This window comes from Halichoeres trimaculatus, unplaced genomic scaffold, assembly GCF_033239565.1.
Source record: "Halichoeres trimaculatus isolate MK-OKI-2021-1 unplaced genomic scaffold, fHalTri1.1 fHalTri1_scaffold_2, whole genome shotgun sequence".
NCBI lineage: Eukaryota > Metazoa > Chordata > Actinopteri > Labriformes > Labridae > Halichoeres > Halichoeres trimaculatus.
Genome location: NW_027437180.1, coordinates 39,929,606 through 39,946,974, shown reverse-complemented (window position 1 = coordinate 39,946,974; position 17,369 = coordinate 39,929,606). Strand labels below are relative to the sequence as shown.

Here is a 17,369-nt window from a genome sequence, read left to right as displayed (position 1 = left end):
ACCACCATTCCAGGGCTGAGCTGCTGCATCTCCCCAAAGCTAACGGGAGCTAGCAGCACAGAGGGAGGAGACTCGCTCAGACCCAGCCTCTGTGTGTGCTAGTGTGTGTGGCTGTGTAAGTGTGTGTGTGAGGCTGAGTGTGTGCCTGTCGCAGACTAGCAGGCAGGAACACTACTGCACTCCTGTTCCAGCGCACTTTTTCCCTTTAACCTTGCTTCGCCACGGTCGCTGAGCTCCAGCTTTGCCTCCTCTTCTCTCCAGGATAAAGAGGGATCAGCGTGGGGGGACAGGAGACAACACCAGGCGGCTTTTCCTTCCCTGTCCTTCCTCCTTTTACTCTCAGACCACCTCGGTTGCTGCTGACAGCTCCTGGCAGGCGGACGTGCAGGCAGGCAGGATGATAGCTGCTCAGCTTCTGGCCTACTACTTCACTGAGTTGAAGGATGATCAACTCAAGAAGGTGAGTGTTGTGTAAGGTGACAGCCGGCGTGGAAAGGTCTGTGCGTGTCAGCGTGAGCCGGCAGGGCGTCACGGGCTGGGAGAGGAGGAGGAGGATGCAGCATTTGGGAAGTGGAGGAAGAGGAAGCCATGATGAAACCTAATTTGTGTTTCTATTTTAGTTTGTTGAGAGGTTAGCAGGGTTTGTGGTGGATGTCCTTGAGAGGGGCTGTGGTCCCTGACGGTGGGGATGGGCTGCAGGCGGACGGACCCTGGTTACAGAGTGTTCCTGTTTCCAGGGCGTCTGAAGCAGACAGGTGTCTGTGAGGAGCAGTTGGGGAAGAAGTCGTGAGCTTCGCAGTCTCCTCCCTCTTTCGCAGCTTCCACTCCGTCTCAACACAAGCTTCAAATTACATGCACGATAATTACATCCAATCTGTTTCAACTCATTTTAAGACTAACGCCATCAAATCGAATTTTCCTCCATTCCTCTTGGATTTCTGAAACTACACAAACCACCATAAAACCTTGGAAACCGACTCTAGCTTTAGCGGCTAACGACGGGATGTCAAACCGGCGAGATGCTCCCTGGGGGAAAAAGAGAAGGGGGGTGTCAGATGAGCTGTAACGAAGTAGGAGATTCATGATGTCATGTGTGATGTCACGGCGCAGTAGATACACGTGCCACGGCGGAAGTAGGTTAGTGGAATTTACAACCGTGTCTAACGAGGGAGAAATCCTTGAATGGATGAAAGTTATCCGACCTCTTATATGAATGAGACGCTGCAGAGCTCAGAAAACCTCTGAAATACAGGATGTATGGACACAGCAGAGCTGAACACACATTATAAAAGACTTTTCAAACATTTTTAGCCAAAATATTCCTCTTCATAAATGTATAAATAAAAATTGGTTAGTATCAGAAAAAGAGAACGGAAAGGGCTCTGAACTCCTGGGAATGTTTCAGGTAAATGCATAAAACTGAGATGGAGACACTGCTAGGTAACACTCAAAATACAGTAAAGTACGTGATGATACCATAAAATTCTCCAGATCTTATTATATAAAATAAACACAACGTAGTATGTAACGTTACAATAAGATAAGAACATGATCCATGATAAAAGTTATGATAATTTCTAGGGCTGTCATTTTAACGCGTTAATTAGATTAATTAATTACACCGCAAATTAACGCATCATAAAAATTAACGCAGATTAATCTGGATCCCAAACCCGCGAGCCGTTTAAAGATGCACTTATTTTCAAATGTCTAGCATTTACAAACCGTGTGTCCTACATGAAAAAAAAGTGGCGTTCTCGTCAGATTTTCAAATTTCCGACGGTCCCTGAATGTATCACACCTAGCAGCAGGCTTTGAACCGGGGGAAGAGAGAGCACTGTTTAGGGGACTGCCGTCCACATCGCGTTTATTCACACGTCCCTTTTGAAAATCTACAGAAAATCAACCGTTTGCTCAATTCTGTAAAATACAGATAATTTTACACTCTCTACTGCATCAAACAAGCCCTGAATGATCAAAAAAGGTCCTGTATTTAAATATAAAGAATTCTTTGAAAATGTCCTTCCATCTTCCTGGTGTCATGTTTCAGCTTGGGGCTGCTCTGCACCAATCAGCAACAATTTGTGTGTTCAGAGCATGCTAAACTGAGAATACTTCACTTTTCTTTGATCCAAGACTTGAATAAAGTGTTTTGTACATAGTTCCTCACAGTTTTTAGCCTTTAGCCCTGGCTCTCCTGACCTCATAGAAGTATAGAAGTTCATATTGCAGTGAAAATTGAGTCCACATCGAGTAAAAATGTGACAGAAGCAAAAACCGTCCTAAAAATCAAATCAGCTTATCTTAGGTGCAGGACTGTGTAGATTTTGTAAAGATAGAACCATAAAACTTTTTTCATGTGTTCCTTATGCCTCAGGGTACCTAAAATGTGTTGTATATATTCCCACCTTATTTTAAAATGTTTTTTACGTCTTTTAATGTAATTTTAATGTCCTGGAATTCAAATTCTTTATTTTGGGACCTTAAGCAGATATGAGATTAAAATGCGATTAATTCGATTAATTAATTACAAATCCTGTAATTAATTAGATTAATTTTTTTAATCGCCTGACAGCAGTAATAATTTCACAATACCATACTTTTTTAATTTATAACAATAGGACATCATGTAGAAGCCCATAACGTAATAACGACCCATAATGTAATAAATTTGGTCTTTTTAAAATGTAATAGGCCCATAACATAATAACTGACCAATAACGTAATAAAAGTCCTGAACCTGTAATGTAATGACTTTCGACCAATAACGTAATAACTTATTACGTTATGGGCCTGATACAAAAAAAAAAAACCTTTGAAAATGTAATAACTGAGCCGATAACATAATAACCAGCCAAGAGTGTAATACATTTGCCCTTTTTGACAATGTTATAGGCGAATAACATGACAACTGACTGTAATAGCGTTTAGCATATCAGTTAGTGCCTCAGAAAAGTACTCATTTTTGTCATGAAAAATGCTTTTATTTTAAAACTCTGTAACAGTTGTTCCTTAAATCTACTTTAATTGTTGTGGCTTGTGTTCTTCAAAATAAAATTAAATAATAAATAACAAAATTGAGTTCTGGTCTCAACAACTTTAGACCCTGAACTGAACAATAGAATAATAGAATTGAACATATTTAACCTGAGCACAAAAATAAAGAGGATAACTGTTCCCTTTTCCTACATTTAAACATTAAAAAAAATATCTAATTCAAATTACTTTCTACATTGAAAAATGCATCAACTTGTCTTTGGCAAACAGCTCTTAAAGACCACTGCTGCGTCCAGCAGCTCTTCACAGTAAAAAGAGAGAGAGTTACAACTATATATTTTATAATAATTATGAATCTAATTATTGACAAAATCCAGCGAAAGTTATTACATTATAGGTTTAGGACTTTGATTACGTTATGGGTCATTATTATGTTATGGGCTTCTACACACCATATCACTTCATATGGTTTGATTTTTTTTTATATTAGCTTACATAGAGATACAAATCTTGCTAAAAGACCCAAAATACCAAAATTATACTGATTTATATGTATACTGTATTATACTAAACAATACAAGATAAAACAATGTAACGTGATATATGATGTGATATAATACGATCCGATAAGATTTGACTAAAAGGATGAAAAACAAGACTTCAAAATTATTAGATTCTTGTTACAAGACCAATGTTAATGATAATATCAGGATAAAGTACTGGTAAGTAAAATAGGGTGAGATAACGTTACGATGTTTTACAATATCATATCTCCCCGACGTCACCTGTTTCTTTCTTAAACAGAAAACGAAGCAGATCGGCCATTGCGGCCATATTGGTAATAGCAAGGGCTCTGCGTACAGCTTTGGGTCGACTGTCTGTCACGTGACCCTGAGCTGTGCCTCTGATTGGATGAGCTCAGGATCTTAATATCCTCTGAACGACCGAGTTAGAAAAAATTCACCCCCTGTGCAGTGGGAGCTGATAGTAACATTAGCGACTCAGACAGGAGATGTTTTTTGAACCAGGCTGTAAATATGCTAATTTCTACTTTCTGCTTCGCACTTCAGGATTGTCTCATATTCTTAGGCCAGACGTTTCTTCTTGGTTACAATATGCAACAATACCCTACCAAGTTACAAAAGGATATGTTACGTTGCATTATATTGTGTTATTTGTTGTTATGTTTTATTATGTTACTTTAGGATATGCTATGTTTTGATAAAATACACCAGATGTGATATATTACCATATGATAAGATTTGATTTAAAGGATGAGAAAAACTACTTTAAAATTATTTAACTCTTGTTACAAAACCCATGTCAATGATAATGTCAGGATAAAGTACCATCAAGTAAAACAGGGTGAGATAACATTACAATATGATACATTATGTTACGTTATGTTGTGTTACAATCATACACTGCATAAGACATGGATGTAGTCTCCCCAACGTCACCTGTCTGTTTCTTACAGTGAAAAATGAAGCAGATTGGCCATCGCAGCCATATCGGAAGTGGCAAGGGCTTTGCGTACAGCTGTAGGGCTCCTGTCGGTCACGTGACCTGAGCAGTGCCTCTGATTGGGCGAGTTATAAAAAAATTCCCCTGCACAGTGTGTGCTGATAGTAAAATTATCGACTCAGACAGGAGATGTTTTTTGAACCAGGCTGTAAATAGTTAGTTTCTGCTTTGAAAACAGCTTTTTTGGCTTGGTGTGTTTGTGACTTCCTGTACTTCTTCTACAGATGATGTTGGGTTTATTGCCTTTAATATAAATATAAAAAACAATCTATTGGCAGATCTTGGCGTTTGGTTATTTTGTTAATCATATCGCACAGAATCATCATTGTTTATTTCTAATCTTATACCAAAAGTTTTATCATTTACTGAAAATAAAACTGGAAGGGATTTTCATTTTTTACAGCTGATGTAAAAACACTTCTTTATAAACCACGTATGGTTTAAAAAGTGAATTAGTTGTTTTAATGAATTTGTAGAAGCAAACACCTCTTTTACGACGAAGTGACAAGAATTTACGGGTGTTTCTTTGCATCACTTCACTTCTATCTCATGGACGGTCTAATGTTAGTGTTGTTGTATTGTAGTTGTAATGTCGACTAATTCCAGTAGATGGCGGTAATTCACCAAAACCTGCCACCACATAGACAAACAGCATTAGTGCCGTGCATTGTGGGAAACAGTTTGCCAGGTAGACTGGTCTGTTGCATACTGAGAAATTTTCACGTATCAGTAGGACATCAGGGTATTTTTAGTATACGGCAGATTTTGCAAGTTTTTGCAAACCGACCACTACAGACTGAATATCAGCCAAAAAAGGAGGCACTGCTAGTGTTGTAGGCGGTTTGGAAAACAGTCACTGTTTTTCTGACTATGTAAAAACCAAAACTACCTAAGAAGAGTGGTCTCTCTTCTTTTTTGTCTCTTTTCCTGTTTTTGATCCAAAAAGCAAACAAAACAAACATTTTTGATCACATTTATCTCAGGCACTACATCCTTTGATCCTTTGGCATTAAAGTGATACTCTGGGATGGAACAAGTTGGGTCCTATCACAAGGTTTAGGGCAGAAATTACCCCTACAGCAGTGATTTTGTGCAGCAGAAGCCCAGAGCGCTCACACCAAACACCCCCTCCCTGCTCCTCTGCAGGTTTCCTCTGCACTCAGACGGGGCCATATTTTACTTGACCAAAAACACAAATAAACGGACTCCCACCAAAAAAATCTGATATCGGTCTGCATTCAGGCTTTATTTAGAGAATTTTCAGCGCGTTACTTTCACACAAAAACACCGCTAAATAACGCTAAGTTCACACAGGAAGCACCGCGCAGAACGGAGGCGCCGCGCACACGGCGCTTGGCTGTTCACACATGAAGCGTTTGCTGCTTCGCTCTGTGTGTGATCAGACATCGACTCAGCTCTGCAGTGATCGGACGTTTCCGTCTGCTCCGTCCAAACTTTAGAACTGGCGCTTGCGGAAAAAATAGAGAGACGCGGAGCGGAGGCGCGCGAGAGCGCGAGATGTTCCGCGCGCGGCGCTTCCGCACGCGTGTTTTGTGAACAATTACATCGGTTAACCCAGGGCCGATCCGAAACTGTTCTGCGCGCGGTGCATCCTGTGTGAACCTTGCGCAAGGCTCTAGTTCTCATCGTGTCTCTTCGTCCTGGCAGACTACCTGCGTTTGTTTATAACTAGCACGCCGTGTGCGTGGACTGATACACTAAGCGGCGAGCGCCTTTGAGTTCCGTGGCGTTGCCCTTCTTCTCCATGCTTGTTTTGGTTACTCATCATGTTTTTCCGCCAATTTCACTTCAGGTTCCACCGCGGTCAGCAACAGACATTTACAAAATAAGAGCATGTGAGCAACATGCACTAATGTGCGATAAAATATTTAACGGCGTTAATAGATTGACGGGTTAACGCGTTAACTTGCCCAGCACTAGTTCTGATACTATAAGACACAGCGAGTAACAGGGCTAAAACATACAAAGTGACACAATTTTCACTTTGTGACTCAGGATAACGACACCATCGTAATACAATATGATACTATGTAACTTGATATAAAGTGACAGGAAACAGCACTGGATCAATAGCAATAATATTACGATCATAGACTGTATATAGAGTGGACAGCGTGGCTCCGCCATTTATCATTGTACCGTTTTAAAGCCAAAATTCCCTCGTCACAGGCGCCGCTATTGTAGCAGTTGTGGAGCCAGAGAAGATGAGGGATTCTGGGAGAGTCTGAGTGGAGCTGGGTGACAAAAAAAAAAAAGTTTTTTCTTTTGAAATCTAATCACTTCCTGACTCTACCTTCCGACATATTTTACAATCCTCGAAAAAAATACACAAGAACGGCAGCTGTCAATCATCGTTAAACGTGACGTAAAACCTCATTTTTAACCTCGTATAACTAATGAAAACAAACTTTTAAAAAAAAAGAGGACTTGAATACAAAGCAGCCAAATAATATCTTCAAATCACCACAACAATCAGTCGTGAGAAACATTTCTACCAGATGTATTAATTTTTTAAAGTTTGACCACAGCCCATCTGGAATGACTGGGGAGATGGATTTTTAACCTAAACTGCAGCCAGCCACCAGGGGGAGCAGTTTTTGTGAAGACCTCGCTTTGAGCCGAGCAAGCAGACGTCCATTTTTTTACAGTCTGTGATTACGATAGGATGTACGAATATGTCACAAAACTACAATTCATATATTAGCATTTAGCAAACAATTGGAGGATTTACACCCTTAACGCCACCATGAGGATCCTTAGAGTGTTGATACTGAGAATCAAATTTGAAGGAAAATCTATTAAAAGTTTTAGAAGTTGATTTTATAATGAAAGTATTGATCAATTGTCAATAATAAAAACAGTGCCTTATCAATCTTCAGTCTGAGCTGTGACACAGGGATTCTTAGCATGATGTGCAAGGAAGTAAAAATTATCGACAAGCTGTTTCCTGAAACGCAACATGGATTAATTAGTGCGGAGTGTGTGTTTTTACTAATTTTACCCCTGTTTCAGTCGTGATTTTAAGTGTTTGTGTTGAACAGAAAGTTAAAAAAAAAAAAAAGAGTAAGATTCCTTGTATTCTCTTGACAGCAGATAACACAGACAGGCAGATATGAACTTTGTGTGATACTTTTTGCTTTTCCATCCAGCCTCACAGAGACGAGAGGAGAACAAGCAGTCCTCTGTGATTGTTTGGCGCCTCACATTGCTGAAATCTGACTGATGCTCTAATAATAGTGGAGCCACACATGGCGGGACGATGAGACACAAATGTGAGGAACTTGCTCTGTGAGCCGCGGTGTGCTTCATGGCGCGCTCTGTGCGATTATGTAAGGACAACAATCGAAGTTCTGGGTCAATCCCCTCTGAACAGAGTCCATTAATTAAATGCATTAAAGGGTAGTTACGGCATTTTTTCAACATGGGCTGTTATATGAGTGTTTTGATATCAGCTCCTGTGTTGAACTTTCTTTGGTCTCTTGCTGCTGTCTGGGTAATATCCAATTTTTTTCTGCTAGAAACATCAAAAAGGCTTCATCTTCAGAGCGCTGTCAGCTGATCTGACACCTACACCCTGGAGCAGGCGCTAAATGACTTTAGCATAGGATTTAAATCTTGTTGCTGACAGTCTTGTTTGTTTTTGTAGCTCATCAGAAGTTATCATCAGAAAATCTCCACACAGGAGCTTTAAACTGACAGTTGCCCGTCTAACGTGTGATCGTTTTTAATTTTTCGTTGTGTGTTTGCGCCTTCGTGTGTTTCAGATCGATAAGTACCTGTACTCCATGCGTTTCTCCGACGAGACGCTGAAGGATGTCATGCACCGCTTCCGCCGGGAGATGGAGAACGGGCTGGGCCGGGACACCAACCCCACCGCCACCGTCAAGATGCTGCCCACCTTCGTCAGGTCCATCCCTGACGGATCAGGTACGGTCTGCCTGGAAACAGATTAAAGTGAGAATTATTCTGTTCCATGTCATTCACAGGTATTTTTATACAAACTCTGAAAGGGCCCAGCTCTGATTCGTCTCTCTGTAGCGATAAAAAACTTTCCCAATCGATACCCAGAGAGGGGAATGCTCAGGATTTAGAGACACTACAAAGAAGTTCATCAAAGTCCAGATAAGGGACAGGATTTGTGGTGGTCAGCGGCTTTCAGTCCATCAGGTATTGATTTTAAGCTGTGGAGGTCTGTTTGAAATATTCAGCTATAGGTTAAATATTAGTTTCTTATTGATTTACCTGCCACCCCTTCACCTGAGCTCCTGTTGACTTTGTGCAGACTCTGGCGCCTCCTCCAGAAGATTTTAGCCTCAGATCTTGAAAATGAAGGCTGAAAAAAAACACAAAAAATATGACGTGTGACTTTCAGATATGACAAAATCCCTGTTAATCCCAAATCCTATCCGTAGATTTTAAAAAAAAAGTACAAAAATGAAATATCAATTTGTCTTTTTTTTGTTTCATTTTATTTTCTTTCTATACTCTTGGATTTTTTTATATATATATTTTTCTTATTTTTCCCATGCTTGATTTGCATTTTGTCCTTTTTTTTTTCTTTTTTGTTCTGTCTTGGGAGGTGGTGGCAAGGATGTGGGTTAAAAAGGAAAACTTTTCCCCACAAAAAAAAACAACAACAACAACAAAAAAAGATAATAAAAAAAAAAAAAACATTACAAACCTGAGGTTTTGCTGAAACTTTGTGAAAATATAAAAGTTTCAAAAAAACTTCTTTTGTTATAAAAAGTGAGAAGAAAGTCCAAACTGGAAATGAAAAAAATAAATAAATAAAACATCAAACTGGCATCATAAAAACACACAAATCTGTTACAGAAAGGGCAACAGAAGTAAAAACAAAAAAAGTGTATTTTTATTTGTATTTTAATTATTGATAGTCAAGAGAGCTTTATTGTAACAGAATTTAGAAAAAAAAATCAAAATGACATAAAATGACAAAATTAAAGCAACAAAAATACTGAAAACCAACTAATTCAGGAACCTTTCATTTTTCACCTGTAACAAAAAGAAAATAAATAATAAAATAAATTCTAAAATAAATAATCAAATAAATTGTAAAATAAATAATAAAATAAATTGTAAAATAAATAATAAAATAAATTCTAAAACAAATAATAAAATAAATTCTAAAATAAGTAATAAAATAAATAAATACAATAAATAATAAAATGATAAATAAATAATATCAATGATTCTTTTCAGGATTATTCACTTGTACAGAAACTAAAATCAAAAACAAGCAGAGGTAAAGATGGAAAGATACAGAAGCTTTGCAAAGATAAAGATGTTATTAGCAGCAGCAGTTGTAAACATGTCGTGAGCAAACGTTAGCGTACGTAGCTACAACAGTGATGCCCCTCACTATGACAGGTGTTATTAACAGTGTTATCAGTGCTGCAGCAGTCATCCAGCCCCACCTGATGTACTCTGTTTGTATCGGTCGTTAAACAATGTGCTGATGGGGTCAAATCGTCCGGCCTGCTCCGTGACATAAGCCTCTTTGTGCTGTGCTCTGGATTTGGCCTCAGTAGATCAGTATTGTTTCAGCTGTGGGCCAAACGGCCACTCGCTGTATTCACCTCCTGTGAGGACAGAAAGAAATGACTGTTTTTTTTTTTAAATTTAATATTTCACAGTTAATTAAGCGATAGACTCACAACCCATCTGAACGGCGTCTGCACATCAAATATTCATGATAAGCAGTCTGAGAAAATCTCCAGGCTGTAAAAACATCCTAAGCGTCTGTCATTATGAGCGTGTCGAGTCTATTAGACTGAAACTGAGGTCTGCATGAGACAGGAAGCAGTATGAACTCTTCCTGCTGGAGACATTATTATGAAGGCAGCTCATGATAGTGAGAGCAAGGTAGTGACATTTTAAAATGAAAAAAATTAAGGATTCAGAAACACAAGGAAAAAAAAAATCAAGCTAAAAAAAAGCAACATTAAAAATCAACAGATAACTCTTAAAAGAGGAGTTATGATGTGTCTCTGTCCTGGGAGCTCCCTGCCTTTTCTCATGCTGATGTGAGATGTTAAAGTCTGAGGCAGGGAGAGCACATCTCCCTTCTCATTTAAAGTGAGACAAAGCGTGACTTTTACTTTTAAAAATTCTACAGGCTGATGTTGTTCCTCTAGCAATCTGATGGCGAGTGCGTCTTAAGATTGATTCTTTTTTCGTGGCTCCTAACATCAGGTAAGCCATCGTGACGCCTCAGTGAAACTTACTATCTTTGTTACCTCTAACAGGTCTGGATCTGTATGTTTTCTGAAAGTGTCTCAAGATGACCTCTGGTATGATTTGGTGCTCAATACAGGCTGGAAATTTCCTGAAGTTGCAAAAATTCCGGAACTATTGAAATTTCAAAATTAAAAAAAAATCTAAAAAAATCAAAATCCCCCCCCCCCCCCCCCCCCCCAAAAAAAAAAGATTAAACAGCAAAATTTGCGGAAAAAAAAATAAAATCTAATTTCCAAAATTTGCAAAAACTGTAAAAAAAAAAAATGTAATTTTAAAAATATGTAAATTTTCTGAAGTATTTGAAATAAAAAAACCCTTCAAAAATGAAAAAAAAAAAACAATAAACTTGCAAAGATAAAAAAATAAATTTGGAAAAAAAATTCTAATTTTAAAAATTTTCCCAAACTGTAAAAATTGTAGTTTTTAAAATATGCAACATTTTCTTCAGTTTTTGAAAATAAATAACTGAAAAATAAAAAAAATCAATGAACTTGCAAAGATTTAAAAAAAAATCTAAATTTGGAGAAAAAAATCCAAATTTTAAAAATTTGCAAAAACTGTTAAGATTTTCTAGTTTTAAAAAAATGCAATATTCTTTGAAGTTTTTTGAAAATTACAAAAAAATCCAAAATAAGACAATCAATAGACTTGCAAATACTTAAAAAATTTAAAATTTTGGATAAAATCATCAAAATTTAAAGATTTACATAAACTGTGAAAATTGTTATTTTAAAAGTATCATTTTTGAAAATGAAAAATAAAAAATTATTAAAAAAAATACAATAAACTTGCAAAGTTAAAAAAAATAAGTTTTAAAATTTTCCCTTATTCTTCTAAAAAAAAATTTAAAAATTGAAATCAATTTAAATGTAAAAAATGTGCAAAAATTTTGAACGATTAACTTCAAAAATTTGCAAAAAAGTAATTAAAAAATTGAAATTTAATAAAATTTCAAATATCTCTTTTATTCGCCAGTATTTGATAACATTTATTGATAATGTTGGCTAAACTGTGATATAAATGATGAGGGACATTTCTAGAGAGCGTTGTCTGACATAGAAATGTTGAATAACTCTAATTTCAGTATAATATTGATTTATTTTGAAAAATAGTCCCAACTTTTGTCCATAACACTGATGACAAAAATATGCTCCAACTTTTATTAGTACTGAAATATTTGAGAAGTCAACAGCGCTTCAGTTTGCCGGCTAATAAATTTAGTATATTCCAGGGATATACTTTGCAAACAAATAGAATATGAAGCAAAAAAAAAAAGCAAAGATTTTTCCCTTTTATGTGAACCTGAAATGTTCCCCTCATTATGGAATCACCCATACAGGAGGAAAAGTCGAACATGTCTTTACAAAGTGAGGAACAGAATAAAATAAGGTACGAGAGTTTAAATTATGCAGGAACATCAATGAAATGCGCTGAATGAATCTGATTAAAGGCTTTTAATGACGGATCAGGATTAAAAGCTAAACGTTGTCAGGAGTGCCGACACGCTGCAACCAAAAAGACCCGGTCACCTTTGGACAAACCAGGATTATTTTAATGTGCTTATGTCCTCTGAGAGACCAAACCAATCATCCCTCAGACCGGCTCGTCTGCACAGCCCTCACACTCTCTTCAGACAAAGTCAAGAAGCTCTTTCCTCCACACTGGGCCTGTTCGCTCAGCACGGCTTGTTCTTGTTGGTAAACAGCGCCTGTGCAGAGAAATAACTTCGACAACTGACAGCAGCGCTGCCCCGCTCCTCTCTTCTCTCACATTATAAATAGCCTCAGGTTGCAACAACTACAGGGGGTCAGAGGGTCAGAAAAGGGCAGAGTTGAAGCCGGCAGTAAACAGGATGAGAAGGAGAGATGTAGAGACAAACAGAAATAACTTTCTCCTTTGAAACGTATGGTTTTAGCTCCCATCAGAGCAGAAAATGAGGAAATGAGATCATGGCGAAGCCCATATTCTGACAGGTTTTAGTCGTCTTAAAACAGACTCGCGCAGAAAAGCTGATACAGTTCAAACCAATGTCCCTTTTTGTCCCATAAATCCAGCTCAAACCTCACAGGATCAAATTTTTCTCTCAGAAATGTCGAACCAGCGTCTCTCCTCTGCTTTCACACCATGCATGTGCATGAAAGAGGCTTTGTGCACAAAAACACGGAGCTGTTAATGATCATTTGGGCTCCGCTCAGAAATCTGAACACAGAGACCATTAACAGGCTTTTCCCTGAGCTTACCTGATCCTTTCAGAGCAGAAGGCTGAGCGTGACGGTTTTTAACAGCTTTTTAAAGACGCTGTGAGGAGTTTTTAAGAAATTAAACAGTCTCACACCTTTACTGATTTCTTTAATGTGATTTTTAGCCTCAACTGAGTCACCACAATCAGCACACCATGAAAACCCCTCACACTGGCCCTCATTTATCCAACTTGGTTGAGAACTGACACAGATCTAGGTGTTGAAAGGAGCTTACAGCAACGTTCACATGTGATTTACGCCTGATCAGGTATTGATAAATGTGGTGGCTGAAACAAACATCATTTAAATAAAATGGCCCCAAAAATTCAAGGTTTAGTTGGCCGAACAATGGACTGTATAAAAAAAAATGGACGTCATCTTGCTCGGCTCGAAGCGAGGTCTCCACAAAAACTGCTCCCCCTGGCGGCTGGCTGTAGTATGGGTAAAAAAAATCCATCTCCCCAGTCATTCCAGATGGGCTGTGGTCAAACTTAAAAAACTTCATCCACCTGGTAGAAATGTTTCTCACGTCTGATTGTTGAGGTGATTTGAAGATATTATTTGGCTGCTTTGTATTCAAGTTTACTTTTTTCTGAAAATGTTTGTTTTCATGAGCTATAAGAGGTTAAAAATTAGGCTTTACGTCCATTTAACGATGATTGACAGCTGCTGTTCTTGTGTATTTTTTCCGGGGATTGTGAAATATGTCTGGAGGTAGAGTCAGGAAGTGATTAGACTCTCAAAAGAAAAAAAAATAAAATAAAATTATTTTTATCACCCAGCTCCACTCAGATTCTCCCAGAATCCCTCACAGTCTCTACTGCGCGGACTCTGGCTGCCAATAGCTGCGCCTCTGACGGGGGAATTTTGGCTTCAAAACCGTACAATGATAAATGACAGAGACACGCTGTCCACTCTACAGACAGTCTATGGGCTGAACCCACAGACTTTACAACATAAAGGGACCCACAATGGGAAAAAGAGACTTGTCTGTGCTGGGGATCGACACCATAGCAACAGAGGAAGAGAGAAATGATGACATGTTGTTTGGCAGCTGGAAAAGTGGCGTTAAAACCATGTGTGCAAGGAAATCGCTGCAGCCATCGGCAGCAGACTTCTAGATATTCAAGATATATGCCAGATCTCAATCCACACTTTAAAATGAGATTATCAGCACCAATGTAGGTTATTTTGCAATACTACTTCATAGCTTCTTGTCTTCCCGGTTGGGTCTGGCAGGACTGGACTGATGTACTTCACATTTTAGTCTCTATGGCAACACCACGCCGGCTGATGAAGTTTAGTAGAGAGAAGAGAAATCTGTGTTTTTCTCTGCTGAAAATGATTCCTGCGATTAATTTTGTAGTGATGGTGGACACTGGAGCCTAACTGTCAGACAGAAAAAGGACAGAAGAGCAGAAGAAAGAGAAACAGGAGAGAGATAGAGCACGAGCTTAAAGGGCAACTCTGTTTTTTTGACACCTGGACCTTATTTATAGGTGTGTGCATGCTCATATACTCACTCAGACAAACATCGTGCAGCTCGGAGTCCTTCAGAAGTTATTTAGATCCAGCTGATTTTAGCTGCACTTAGCGGGGGCCACGGCAAGGGAGCTTCAGCGCAGGACATAATCTCTGTAAAATCGCTCATTTCGGCTATATTTTTTCATCCATCGCCAGTGTTATCATAAAGTCAGCTCGTCTACGTCTTCAGACTACGACTTCGAGTTTGACGGTTGTCCTTACCGGTTTGAGCCTGAGTACACGGACGAGGAGCTCCATGAAAGAAGGATGCAGAGGGAGAGAGACGAAGAGCTGGCTCGAGAACAACAAACAGGAGCACGTCCACGACTCAATGCGAACGGGTGGTGCCCTTGTGGACAGTGTTCGCCTATGGCAACAGAAGAGCAGTGTGTTTGTGATAACAATGGATAGCGATGGATGGAAAAATATAGCCGAAATGAGCGATTTTGCAGAGATTATGTCCCGCGCTGAAGCTCCCTTGCCGTGGCCCCCGCTAAGTGCGGCTAAAATCAGCTGGATCTAAATAACTTCTGAAGGACTCCGAGCTGCACGATGTTTGTCTGAGTGACTATATGAGCATGCACACACCTATAAATAAGGTCCAGGTGTCAAAAAAACTGAGTTGCCCTTTAAGGCTAAAAGGGCTAAACTGTTTGTGCTAATGTTGCCTCCAACCCACAGTCAGCAGTTATTCTGCAGTGGTCTGTTCAAACTTGAGAGTCTATCAATAAAATGAAGAGTGAGGTTACGTTTGCTCTGATTGGTTGACAGAGATGGCAAGTTACAAGGTACAAATATTTCATTACTGTAATTAAGTAGATTTTTCAGGTACTCTGTACTTTTAGAAGTATTTATTTCTCTGACGACTTTTTTTTATGCTTACTCAATTACATTTGTAACATAAATACCTTACTTTCTACTTCTTAGATTTCCAAAAAAAGCTCGTTACTTTATACATAAAGCCTGGGCCTTTATATATTTTTTGTTTTGTGGCAACATCAGTGTCAGAGCAGGTCTGCCACTCCACCCACACACGTTACACCACTAACGTTGGAGCAGCTGCACAAAACGGACCACACAGTCACAGGAGCAGGCCTCCACAGCCTTATTTAAAAAAGCTTTTTGAGTTTGTTGGTGCTAAAAACAACTCCTGGCGTATGTGTAGCATCCATAGACTGTATATAGAGTGGACAGCGTGGTTTCGCCATTTATCATTGTACAGTTTTGAAGCCAAAATTCCCCCGTCACAGGCGCAGCCATTGTAGCAGTTAGCAGCCAGAGTCTGTGCAGTAAAGACGATGAGGGATTCTGGGAGAATCTGAGTGGAGCTGGGTGACAAATATAATATTTTTTTCTTTTGAGAGTCTAATCACTTCCTGACTCTACCTCCTGACATATTTTACAATCCCCGAAAAAATACACGAGAACGTCGGCTGTCAATCATCGTTAAACGTTACGTAAAACGTTGTTTTTAACCTCGTATCACTAATGAAAACGAAACTTTTCAAAAAAAGAGGACTTGGATACAAGTCAGCTAAATGATAGCTTCAAATCACCACAACAATCAGACTAGGGATGTCCCGTTATTACATTTTCACTTCCAATACGATACCGATACTGCAGCATTGGGTATTGGCCGATACTGATATTAATCCGATACGACATCAACATTAAACATGCATACTTTTATTACTTATTTTGTAGTTTGTCTGTCATGTTAGAAAAGGCTTGATTAAGTGATATTATACAAACAAAAAACAGTAGTCAGCAACAGTAGGTATGAGGAAAAACTGACCCATTTATCATTAACCAATGGGTAACAGAAATTTTAACATTAAATATAAGAATATACTAGTAATTGAATAAAATAAAGAATAAATCAGAAGACCCAGAAAATAACCTAAATAAATCAAATAAAAACAGCAGGCGCGGAGTCTGGAATGGACTGCTTATATCGGAGATTTTAGATGCATTTCGATACGATACTGATATTTGTTTTTTTGCTGATATCGGACCAATATCCGATTTTAACATCGTACTGGAAAACCTCTAGATCAGACGTGAGAAACATTTCTACCAGGAGTATTAATTTTTTAAAGTTTGACCACAGCCCATCTGGAATGACTGGGGAGATGGATTTTTTGACCCATACTGCAGCCAGCCACCAGGGGGAGCAGTTTTTGTGGAGACCTCACTTCAAACTGAGCAAAATGACGTCCATTTTTTTTTTTTTTACAGTCTATGGTCTCAGAGCAACAGACTGTCAGTAAAGCTACATATGGACTGTACTAACTGACAGTTAGCTTGATGTCACATTTCAAACAACAGCGCTACGTAACTGTACTGAAAAATACCTTACCTCGTGGCGCTGTATCTGGTAAAAAGTTGTTTTGAACAAAGAAAATTTGTTCCAAAATAAACACACGCCTGGCAAGAAGTCAAATCTTTATGACAGTGTGTGTGTGACACTCCGGGCCAGAAGGTGGCGCTGTAGTCCAATTAAAACAGATCCTCCTCATAACAGTTTTAACCTTCAAACTGATCTCTTCAGCTTTATTTGTGGTCATTTTGGTGCCTGGCTGAGAAGTGTGTCGCTTGTGCACAATTACGCACAGGTAGACCAGAGTTTTATGATAATTTGCACAATGAGACGAGCTGATTGGTTGTGACCTCATGTAAATGAAGCGATGCTTTTATAGACTGACAGTAGGAAAGAGAAATCTCAGAAACATTCTTGGTGTCATTTCTAATTTAACTCTCTAAATAGTTTAAGGTTTTCCCATCTAGAAATGCGGAAGTAAATTT

General features: G+C 38.7%; 1 protein-coding gene across 4 annotated transcripts in view; it reads right to left on the bottom strand.

Annotated features, from left to right (window-relative positions):
- Positions 1-17,369, bottom strand: part of myom2a (myomesin 2a) — a 90,942-nt gene that overhangs the window by 50,080 nt on the left and 23,493 nt on the right. For 2 of the 4 annotated variants that reach the window (XM_074698494.1, XM_074698504.1), the window contains exons 3-5: positions 9,978-10,142; positions 8,785-8,875; positions 8,319-8,480 (exon numbers count right to left, since the gene is read on the bottom strand). In XM_074698494.1, the coding sequence (XP_074554595.1) occupies positions 8,319-8,455 (137 nt within the window). In that variant the 5' untranslated portion in view covers positions 8,456-8,480; positions 8,785-8,875; positions 9,978-10,142. Of the gene's footprint in view, positions 1-8,318; positions 8,481-8,784; positions 8,876-9,977; positions 10,143-17,369 lie in introns of those variants that run through there. The other 2 variants (XM_074698521.1, XM_074698512.1) reach the window with 1 other exon arrangement.